Source organism: Notamacropus eugenii, chromosome 6, assembly GCF_028372415.1.
Source record: "Notamacropus eugenii isolate mMacEug1 chromosome 6, mMacEug1.pri_v2, whole genome shotgun sequence".
NCBI lineage: Eukaryota > Metazoa > Chordata > Mammalia > Diprotodontia > Macropodidae > Notamacropus > Notamacropus eugenii.
Genome location: NC_092877.1, coordinates 259,254,721 through 259,266,937, shown reverse-complemented (window position 1 = coordinate 259,266,937; position 12,217 = coordinate 259,254,721). Strand labels below are relative to the sequence as shown.

The 12,217-nt window shown below is 37.0% G+C and overlaps 1 protein-coding gene across 10 annotated transcripts in view; it reads left to right on the top strand.

Moving 5' to 3' along the window:
- The window catches only part of SCEL (sciellin), a 143,240-nt gene extending 131,389 nt beyond the window's left edge, over positions 1 to 11,851 (top strand). For all 10 annotated transcript variants that reach the window (XM_072622178.1, XM_072622181.1, XM_072622177.1 and 7 more), the window contains 4 exons: positions 1,773 to 1,847; positions 3,066 to 3,174; positions 7,662 to 7,764; positions 10,802 to 11,851. In XM_072622178.1, the coding sequence (XP_072478279.1) occupies positions 1,773 to 1,847; positions 3,066 to 3,174; positions 7,662 to 7,764; positions 10,802 to 10,818 (304 nt within the window). In that variant the 3' untranslated portion in view covers positions 10,819 to 11,851. The remainder of the gene's footprint in view (positions 1 to 1,772; positions 1,848 to 3,065; positions 3,175 to 7,661; positions 7,765 to 10,801) is intronic.
- Positions 11,852 to 12,217: the final 366 nt, after the last annotated feature.

The window sequence follows — 12,217 nt, the reverse complement described above, 5'->3', positions numbered from 1 at the left end:
ATCATGAAAAGCAAGCACAAGGTCAAATAGCAGCAAAGAGAATAAAAACATAATTTTGACATTTTTTGGTTAATCACACAAGATTCTTACATATAAACTACATTCCAATAGTCTCTCACAGTAAAACAGATGTTGATTTAAAAGTATTTCTTATGAAATTCCATGTCAAACATAATTAAGTTCAGGTAAAAATACTTTTACTTAGGATTAAGGAGTAGACCATTAAATAGAACACTTCCAGATAATTGAGGGAAAAAAGTCTCAGCACTATTAGCACCTGAATGATGTGAATCTGGTGAGTCTTTCATTTTATAAATACAGTCATCATCAGCTGGAAAAAATATATCATTGAAAAAAACAAAAAGATCCAGGATCTATACCCTTCCCTATCCCAGCCTCCCACACCCCAAAGAGTTCTGAAAGTTGAACTAAAGGAAGTTTTGTGAAGCAGCAGTTTGCCCTTCAAAATGTCCATTTCAATAGGTTACAGCCATACTTCACGTATCCTCAAATTTTATAGTGCAATATCATAGGAAAAGCATAGGATTGGGAAGAAAGGACTTGGCTTCAGCAACTTTTTTGCCTCTGTTAAGATTTGTGATGAGAGAGGAGGAGGAATGAACTGTTTCTAAAGGACCATGATGATGGTATTCTATTATAAATTTGTCACTCATGAATTATCAAAAATCATCTTGAATCCTCTGTTCTAACCTGGGTTAACTACGGGGAGGGAGAGAGGTAGTGAATTCCCATGTTCTATTTCTAATAGCAGCCTTCCCACAGACAATTTAAGTGGTGGCAAAGGGGAACACTATCGAATACTATCAAGACTTAAAATTGCACTGAGGCTTTAGGGCCACTCTGAACTAACAAGTATTGTAAAGGTGTCACTGAATAAGAGTGAAACAGTAGGTTTCTGGAAGATTACCTTCCTGAGTAAAGTGGCTATTTGGAAAGTAACTATAATCACAACTCACATTTATACAGAGCTTGAGGATCACAAAAAAAAAAATTCCTCACAACCACCCTGTGAAGTAAGTAATCTTGAGTATTAGTGAGCCCATTTTATGGATGAGAAAAATGTTCATAGAGGTTGTGTGATTTGCTCATGGTTACACAACTAGCAAATATCAAAGCTGGGATTGGATCCCAGTCAAGCTGATAAGTCCAGTGATCTTACTACAACATGACTGGACAGAATATTTTGAATTTCATTCATCTCCCATTATAGATGGATGTTCAAGAGTCAGTCAAGAGTAACGTATTAAGTAGTTACTAAGTGCTAATCACTGTGCTAAGTGCTTGGGATACAAAGAAAAACAAATAATTAAAAGATCACCTTGATATAGTAATACATTTTTTAAAACTATTAAAAGACTTCTATCATGATTCATTATTTTGTATCTATTCTGATTTTTTTCCTCAGGTGTTTGGCAAAAAACCCCCCCCAAAATGAAAACATTGCTTATTGTTTTGTAACTTGGCTTTTGAACTCCAAATTGATTCTTGACTCTATGTAGTTTCTCTCTTTATTTCTGTCTCTTTACCTCTCTGCCTTTCTACCTCTCAGTCTTTGTTCCACTATCTCTGTCACTCTATCTCTGTCTCTCTCCTGCGTCTCTTTCTCTCAGTCCCTCACTACATCTGTGTGTATGTGTATGTGTGTATGTGTAGATGCATAGACCAATTCTAGAGTTTCATGTACTTTCAATATTGCAGGATACCTTGAAGGGTGAACATGTTTCATAGATCTATATTATGTTTATTTATAGCAACTACCCAAAGGATAGCTATGAAGAAAGTGTCACTGGAAAATATATACAAACAGTTTATTCAACCTCTGATAGGTAAGCATATATTGTATTACGTTATATACATGTGTGTCATGGCAAATCAAAAGCAGTCAGTCAATTGGCTAACTTTCATTAAGTCCCTACTATGTGCTAGGCACTGTACTAACCAGTAGGAATACCAAAAAAGGAGGGAAAAAAAGGTCTTGTTCTCAAAGAATTCACAATCTAATGGATAGCTAATGTCTAATGGTCCAGTTAGGTAAATGCACAGAGTATGTGAAGAAGAATATATGTCTAAAGAAGCAACTTAGAAGATGGTTGTAAGGGCCTTTAACATCTAGCTATAATTTTTTCATTGAAGATTCTTGGTCTACATAAGAAGACCAATTAATCTTCAGTGCCACAAGCTGTATACACCACATATTCCTCCTTCTTGCCATTTTCACAAATCTAATACTGGCCTATTGCTAAAAGTTGCTTTCTCTCATCATGGTGCCATTTGAATAAAGAGTTGACTTCCATACTTGGAATACCTGGGTTCGAATCCTGCCTGTGGCACATACTGACACTCTGGGCAAGTCATTTAAATTTTCAGTACGGTAATAAAATATCTAAGAATGTAAGTTGTAGGGGAAGGTACTAATATTCATAAGTAGAGGGAGTTTCTTCATCCAGGAATCTCCATATCAATGAAATCACAGGTCAGGTTCAATCCTCATCCCTATCTTCTCCCTTGCTAGCATTACAGAAGGAGAAACCAATCATTTAATCAATCAATAAGCATTTACTGAATAATTACTATGCTCCAAATATTGTGTTCAAGACTCCTAGTTTATAGTGCGATATTGGTATTGGAGAAATTCCCAAATGAACGATTTTTCCACGATGGTATGCCTGTTATTTACATGGCTAGACATAGTCCTCCAATCTAGCCCCTATCAAGCAATTTCTCCTGGTGTTACTATCAAAAGGTGAACCTCTTGTTTCCTGTTCTAGGTGCCCTCTTCACCACTTAAGTTGTGGTTTTCCCCTATTCCATTGCCATCATCTTGAAGTAATTAGCAAGTCAATGAGATAATATAATAGCAGCAGGTGGTCTGGAGCATTAATATTGGCAAATTTTGGACTGCAAAGTTTCTCCAAGTAGCATGGCTAACATTTCATCACATCATTGCCATATATTTTTTAAAGGTGATTGTCAGTGCAATGCATGAATTTGTCATTTTAGAGATGGAGATGCTCACTTTTATGTAATTCTTCATGTCTGCACAGGTCTGTCATTGAAAAGGATATGTGTACCTACTGCCGAAAGCCCCTGGGCTCAAATACCAAGATGATCTTGGACGAGTTACAGATTTGCTGTCATTCAACTTGCTTCAAAGTAAGAACATCTTTTTTAGAATATGAGCTTACATAGCAATAAGCAAGGAAGGAATGAAAAAGAGCATGTGAAGTGATTACTGGGTTAAAATGAGCAAAGGGAATAACAAAATAAAATTGAAACAGTCCCTGCCTTGAAAGAGCTTCTATTCTAAGGTTGGTGAGTGGCTGTGAAGACACAATACATGCAGATGAATGCCAGTGAGGGAGACTTTGCTGTCAGAAGTCACAGGAATAGCAAGGTGATCCACTAGGCAGCTGGTTGACATGTCTTTTCTAGAAGGATTATTAGTATTGATTTGATGACTGTGCCTACAGCAGGAAATTGAATATGGGGAGAGGAGATAGATGGGCCGTTAGTGGCAGAGCAGATGGCAAGATGACCCAGGTGGTTTACTGGATGGGGTGTAAAGAATGGAAGGATCTAGGACTGGCTGGATGTAGTTGAGTTGGCAAGTTGGCCTTCTTTTACTCATCAACACCTCACTAAGGAGAAATTCCTTATTGTGTCCTTGCACAGGAATTTCAAAGCTGAATGGATTAACTGCCCCAGGGCCTGGGGGTATAACTTCTACAAGTTGGGTCTAGAGGGTCCAGTTTTAAGGGTCAAGTGGTATTTAAGTGGCAAGTTAGCAACAATAGAACACATAAAAAAATGGGCCCACGTAGATGACTGGATGGCTAGACGAGATATAAAGCATGGTCTGGCTGGATATATAACGTAAAAATAATTGTTTTTTGGAACACATGTAAAGGAAGTAATGCTTTATAAACCTCTGCTATTGTCTTCATTAATAATACACTGTTTGAATATGCTCTTCAGTGCTCTCTAAGATTTGTAGGTATTAGCTTTGCAATATCCGTGGAAACACTTAATAATGTATATTTGACATTTGATAGTTCCTGGCTCTTTTCAATTCTCTTAGAAGTGTGGTCAGTGTACAACAGCTGAATTTATAAAAATGACTCCAATGTTTTAAAAAAAATCATAATAATTGTGATATTAAAAATGACAAAACTAGAAAAGAAAAGGAACTACATACAGATTCAAAATTTCATATTCAGCAGTGTGATCACAAAATGTCACAGGGGCTCTTGGAAAAACAGTCAAGGGGATCCTTAACCTCAGAGATTATTACAGAAGATCTTCTCACAGTGGCCTGATTCCAACAGTACAATTAATTATAATTAGTTGCCTAACTCAAGGCATTCATGCAGGGGTGGTCCTCAGTGACCTGGCACCTGATTACCTTCTAATGCACTGGGATTTGATATGTCCCATAATCAAAGGCTGGCAGATAAGTTTCTCTTCCCGCAACAAGCAGAAATAGAGAAGTTGACTTGGAGCCAAGACACTGGGTAGACCATGTGGCTTAGAAACACAGTCATGGATAGCAACAAACCATACACTTAGTAGCTAAGGCTACAAATCAAGGGGTGATCTTGACATGTTTATAATGTGGAAAGGCCTCCTGGTCTTCCATTAGCCTTCTGAGATGTATCCATATAAATGGATAACACTGGACTCACTCTCATTTCCAAACATGAAAGACATTGATATACTATATATACGTGATATTATGTTAACATTAGGGCAAAACTTCCCCCTAGCAGTTTGTACAATGGAATGCAAAGACTACATAGTTGGTATAATGAGAAAAGTCCCCCACAAAATTGCTACATTTTATTGAAAGGATAATGCTTTCCCTGGTGCAGTATTTACTCTATACCTGTCCATATAGAAGCATCATGTACAAATTATCTCATTTTTACTGCCACTCTCCCTGCAGGAACTGTTTCAAACCTTTCCTTCTTTCCTTGAGCCCCAATCTTAACCTCCAGCCTCTTCTCTCACTTAATAATACCTTGCTGAGATTGAGCTCATGTGTAGTGAGCTTCCTTATCTCCCTTCCACAGCTTAGAATCTCTCTATGTCCTTGAGCATGTCTCCATCCTACAGTCTCAGAGAACAGTGACCTTCCTTTGTGCCAGGCTAACCTCTGCTTTCATATTCGTAATCTCATTCCCTCCTGCCTTTTCCAGGATCTAGGTTCATTTCTCCCTCTTTTACTTTCCCACTTCTCTCTCCTTTCATCCTCCCTTTTATTCACTCTTCTTTCTTCCCTGTCTTCTCTCCTCCTTTCCCTCCCTGTTTCTTTTCCTCCCTTCTCTTTCTCTCTTTCTCTTCTCTTTCTTTCCTTTGCTTTCTCCCTCTTTCTCTTTTTCTCTCCCTCCCTCCTTTCTTCTCTTCTGCCTGGTCTCTCTTTTACTCTTCCATTCTGTTTTCTCTCTCATTCCCTCCTCTTCTGTTTCCTTCTTCTTCATTCTCTTTCCCTCCTTCCTTCATCCTTCTTCTCTCTCTTTCTCTTTTCTATCTTTAATCTTTTGTTCTCTTCCACCCTCCAACATGCTTAGATCTTTCCTATTAAAAAAAAGCAAACCTTCCCTTGACCCATCTCCAAGCTACTGCCTTATTTTTCATTTTACCCTCTAAACTTCTGCAAATGGTAGTTTACAAATGCTGTCTTCATTTCCTCAATATCTATTCTGTCCACAAAGGGCAGCTAGGTGGTGCAGTGGATAGAGCACCAGTGCAGGAGTCAGGAGGACCTGAGTACAAATCTCACCTCAGACACTTGACACTCACTAGCTGTGTGACCTTGGGCAAGTCACTTAATCCCAATTGTCTCATCCTGGGTCATCTCCAGTCATCTTGATGAATATCTGGTCACTGGATTCAGATGGCTCTGAAAGAGAAGTGAGACTGGTGACCTGCACAGCCCTCCCTCACTCAAAACAAAGTCAAGTGCAAGTCATGTCATCATTTCTCTGATGGCATGGTCTTCTTTGGCAACGAAGGACGAACACACACATTCTCTCCTCAATTTTCTGAAATCTGACTTTGGTCCCTACTACTCTATTTTAAAAAGTCAGCAATTTCCAGTCACCAATTGTTTCTTAATTCCCAGAGTCTTTCTTCAGTCTTCATCCTTCTTGACCCTTTTATGGCATTTGATACTGTTGGTTAAATCACCTTTTTTTTTTTTCATATTTCTCCTCATTTTTCTTCTAGGACATTTTTTTTACTGATTCTTTCCCTCCCCTAACTATCTGCTCTTGCCTATTCTTTGCTGGTTGGCATTCCTTTTCCCATCCACTGAGTGTGGGTATTTTCCAGGCCATTTTCTTAACTCTTTTCTTCTTTTTATATACTTTCTGTGTTAGAGATTTCACATTTTCCCATGGTTTCATTTATTTGTTCAATCTACCTATGTAGGTGGCATGATACAGATAGATAGACAGATATCTAGCCCCATCCCTTCTCTGAGCTATCGTAATGTGTATCCAGCTACCTTCTGGACTGGTTTTATCTGGATGTCCTGTTGGTACTTCAAGCTCAATATATCTTTAATGAACTCATCATTTCCCCCTCAAACTTGCCCTTCCTTCCAAGTTTCTTATTTTTGTTGACAGCACAACCATTCCACCAGTCACCCAGGTTCAACATCCCAAAGTTATTTTTGACACTCACCTCTAATCAATTGTCATGTCTTATGCTGTCAGGATCATAAATATCTCTGGCATTTCTCTTAGCATTTCCATTTACTTTGCTACCACCCAGCTTAAGGCCATTGCCTCTTGCCTGAGTAACTGCAATGGTGTCTTTACTCTTTGTTCTTCTACTTTCCAGTTCCCCTACTTTTTCAATTATTCACCATACAGCTGTCCAAATAATCTTCCTAAATTATGACTCTCACCATATCACTGCCCTGGTTCCCTATTGCCTATTAGAAAAATGGCAGCTATTCAGTCTGGCATTTAAGACCTTTCACAATCTAGTTCCAATCTATCTTTCTAGCTTTGTTTCACACTCCTCATTGTGTATTCTACATTGTCACCAAACTATACTACTAGTTCTTTCATAATCTCATTTTACCTGTATTTGAGTAGGAGAAGAAGATCTGAAATGTCTTTCTTCCACATATCTAGTGGTTGAAATTCTTCTTTCAGTAGGGCTAAGTTCCTGCTCAGGCACTACTTTTTCCATGAAGCTTTCCCTGATTTTCCTCTAGCTAAAAGTGGTTATTTCTTCCGTATATTTTTCTAGAAAACTTTGTCTGAATCTCTACTTTGCTACATGTATATGTACATTTTACATTAGATTGTAAGATCTTTGAAGGTAGAAACTCTTTTCTGTTATTTTTGTATACCCATGACTGAGCCCAGGGTCTTGTTCATAGGAGGTGCTTAATAAATATATTGTTTTGGTAAATTCAGTTCATTAATTTTAAGTGATTCTTTTCAGTTTTCATGGCTAACAAAGTAGTAACCCAATTATGCTTTTATGCAATTATGCCTGTCTATGAACTAAATAAGAATTCCAAATGGCTAGATAGGTCCTCTTACATCACTTTCTGGGAGATAAGAAATTGTTTTTCTTATTCAATGGGAGCTTTTGCATTTTAAATTTTCTTTGTTTTTCTTTAGTGTGAAATTTGCAAAAAGCCTTTGGAAAACCTGGAAGCTGGTGATAGTATTTGGATCTATAAACATACTGTACACTGTGAGCCTTGCTACTCCAAGGTTGTAGGTATGTGTCAAGCTTTGTAATATACTGACTTTTTTTAAAACATTTGATAGATCTTGGAGGGTGGGATTGTTTATAATGACATAAATTGAGTTATTATAATAATATTCCATGTTATTTTTGCTAAATATTATTAATATAAATATTTAGGCAAAATTATTATAGGGATCATCTCATACCTTAAGTAGATAGCTTAAGTACTCCAGCTTATACTGTAAAAAATAGTTCAAATACTTACTAGTTTTCAGTATCAAGCCTTGTAAGACACATAATTTATTGCCTTTAATAGCTACTTTCTTCATAGCTAATTATCACAGAAAGATATGGAAGTTCCACCCTCAAATTATCCTTTGCATCATTTATTGACCCTATAATCAATGCCAATAGCAGGAAATGACCTCTTATATTTGCATTTCTGTACACTTCTGGTATATAACAATCTTTGATTAATTGACTGATTAACTCAAACTAGGTTTTCCTATCTCAACCAAGCTGGAACTACAGTGACCACTCAGGGGGCAGAGCCTACTCCTGATCCACACAGGAAATTTGGCTTGCTCATTTCAACCTGAGCTAGTTAGTTCATCCCTCCTGGAAGCTCACTGTATTGGTGCCAAGACTTAGTGCAGACACCTGATTGTCTTAGTTCACTGTAGTTTAGATGCACGTGTTCAAATGATCTACCAGCTCCAGCTTCTCCAGCAGCAGGAAGAATAGGTGTGTACCATCATTCCAGGCATAGTTCAGCTATTACTAAAGTACTTTTTAACATGATTAAAAAGATCATTAAGTTAATTATTATAATATTTGTCTTTTCATAAATGATCTCTGTAGTTAATTATTTGAAGGGTTGTCATAAGGAAGAAGGATTATGCTTGTTCTATTTGGTCCCAGAGGTCAGATCTAGGACCATTGAGTAGAATTTACAAGAAGAAAGGTTCACCTTAATATGTGAAAAAAAATTCCTAAGGATATAGAAATGTCAAAAAAAAAATGGAATAAACTGAACTGGAAAGTGACAAGTTCACTGTAACTGGAAGTCTTCAAGGAGAGGCTGAATGAAGAGTGGCCAGCTAGATGTGGTGGCACAAACCTGTAATCCCTACTACCAAGGGAAGCTGGGACCGGTGGATAGCTTGAGTTTGGGAATTCTGAGATACAGTAAGTATTCTGAGCTACAGCACATGAGGTGTCCATGTTGTGCCCCGTATGTGAGCCTCTAAGAATGAGGGGTCCCCAGGCTCCCTAAAGAGGGACAAACCAGTCCATGTCAGAAAGAAAAAGGGTCAAAGCTTCTTTCTTGATCAACAATAGGGTCAGGCCTTCAGTAAAGACTGTACTGTCAGCTTGGACAAACTAAAGTCTCAACAACAAACAAAACACATGTCAAAGAAAGGAGGGAGTTTTCAGTAAGTCAATGACTGAACTATGCTAGAAATATATACAAGTGCAAATAAATTCTGCTATTATTTTTTGGGCATACATTAGTTTGTCTCTGATGTTGCTTAGACTACAGGAACTCTGAGAACCCTTTCAAACATAAGAATCTATGTTTCATAAGTTCAAAACCCCATGGTACCATAACTTATTAACTGAGAGTGTCAACCTCAGAAGAGGAAGACCAGGATCTAAATCCTACCTCTGACAAGTATTGGCTATGTGACCTTGGGTAAGCAACTTAACCTCTCAGTCCTTTAGACAATTCTCAAAGAGTATAAATTAGAGAGAAGGTGCTGACAAGCATTGGTAGAGGGAGTTTCCTCACTTAGGAGTTTCCTATGTTGTTCACCCTTTGTTTTCAAAGACCAATGACATCACAATGTCTTGATTTGCACAAGAATTTGATTTATGTGAGACAGAGTTGGTCTGGATGGTTTGAAGGGACCTGTATTCATGCATTCCGTGAGTTTCTTCTACCAAGGTAAACACAGGTCCACTCCCTATCCCAGTCTCTATCTCTATGTACATAAATTATGTGGAAGGGTCCCCTATTTTTTTGTACTATATAAATCATGAAGAGTTGGGAAGCAGTTTTAAAGCTATCTGCTATGCTGAAATATTATTGTTATAAAATTCTGTGAGATGAGATACATCTTTGAAATTCAGTATCAGCTTTCTATTTTTATATTCAGTTAATAACGAAGAGGTGCAGAGGAATCAGAAACCAGCTAACAATGCAGTATAAAAGACATTTTCTCCTATAGAGTTTCTCTTTTTCTTTGCTGATGGCATGTCAAACAGTAATTCATTTGATTCCTACAAGGAATTCAGAGCAGGGAACCTAATTTTATCCAAAGGATCATAGGTCACAGAGCAGGTAGGGCACTAACATCTAGACCAATCTGAGAGGCCTGGGTTGAGTTTGAAGAAAATTTAGAACACAGGTTAGTAAGCTGTCAAAATTTATCTCAAGAAAAGAATAAATATTGCTCAAATTTTCCTTTACTTCACATTCTTTTCCCAGCCATATTTAATTTTCTTCCTAATGTTGCCCCCTGGATTCCCTCCAAGATATGTCAAGTATCTACTAAATCCCTGATTCCCCAATAAGCATATATTCTATCAGTCCAGAGCATGTAGTTCTTCAAAGAAAGGAAACAAGTGTTAAGTTTGTGTCTTGTAGTATGCTAAATGCTCTATATTATCTCATTTGCTCCTCAAAACAACCCTAGTAGGTAGGTTTTATTACTATCCCTAATTTATAACTGAAGAAAATGAGACAGAAGTTAAGTGATTTTTGCCCAGGATCATGCTGCTAATAAGTATTTGAGGTTGGATTTGAATTCAGGTCATCCTGACTCCAGGCTTTCCTCAAAGAGCCACAAGTGCTCAGTTTTTTTCATTCCCTCCCTTTCCAAACTCAGAATTATATGTTCAAAAGATTGATTGTACACAGGACTAAAAACCATATGGTAGAGGATGTGTTTCTAGTCTTGACATGTTCCCATAATGCATTAATGTGTTTGCCTTTTAATTATAGGCACACAGAGAATTATAATGAATTCAATATATCTAATTGTTGTTTTCTTTTTACTTGTAGCCAAGTGGATTCTGTGATTCTGACACATGGAAACCAAGATGAATGCCATTTATTGAGAACATTTAGTTCTTTAAGGAAAGCTTTTTGATGAACACTATTTAGTTTTAAGCTTTCTTGCTTAAGATTAAAAGAACCTTATGTAAAAATTGCTAATTCTGCTATGAATCAAATAGTCAATGCATATGCTAATGTTAGTCACAGAAAGGGAACTCTTCCATATAAAGCATATTTAGAGATCAACAATTGAACTGGCCAACACTATTTTCTCCAGCCTTGCCCAAAATGCCCAGTGCCATAGCAACGATGCCTCTGATGGCAATGAGCATTGACAGTTAAGGGGGACACTTCCCTTTCAGGTTCAGTGATAGTTTGTATTTTAACATTTTGAGGGGCTCTATTGCTTGGTTTTTTGATTTGCCCATCTTCATTTTCTCAGTCCTTCAGTAAATGTGTCATCCTTTTAGTTTGTATCATTGAACTAAAGGATATTTTAATAAATCTCCCATGAAATGAAAACAGTTGCTTAGCATGTATCGAGATGACATCTACAAAAAAGATTTTTGAAGGCTAATTTTTGACAATAACATGGCAGTAAGGTTTAACTTAATGGGCAAATTTCTACTTTAAAGTTAAGAAAGACCTATGATTTTATATTTATCAAAAATCTAAAGAATCATCTTGGTAGCCTATTTTTATCAAGGATATTATTTTTATAGACCATTTAAGAACCAAAGGGAATAGATTTGTGGGTGAGTGATAAAATCGTATTAAATCTATACTTTGTAAGGTAGTACCTTTGTTATATTTTTCTTTGCATGCTTTTCAAAATCTAGTTAAGCAGACATTCAAGGGCAATGGTTATGCACTACAAAAACACTTTCTTTGATGTGACACATTCATTCTGCGTAGCACTTTGTATCTGCAAATGGCTTATAAAAATAAATTGAAATGCCTGTTAACAATGTCTTTTTGTTAAGTGTGATAATCAGATTCATTTACTGATAGAATAATTTACTGATTTTGTGAGTCAATAAATATTTATTAAGTTTCTACTGTGTGCCAGACTCTATGCTAAGTTCCAGGGATACAAAGAAAGGCAAAAGATGGTTCCTGCTCTCAAGAAGCTCACCATCTAATGAGGGAGACAGTATTCAATCATGTATAAACAATATATACAAGGTAAATTAGAGAAAAATCAATTGAAGGAAGATTCTAGAATTAAGGGAGATCAAGAAGGGCTTCCTGTAGAAAATAGATTTTAGCTGGGACTTGAAGGAAGTCAGAGAGAGTAGGAGGCAGAGATGAAGAGGGAGAGAATTATGGTGATTGAGGTGTGTTGTTTTATGTGGTGTGACTAATGTTTTACTTATGGTTTTTTTTCAGTGTATGGAGGCTTTAGTTTTCATTTGCAATGAA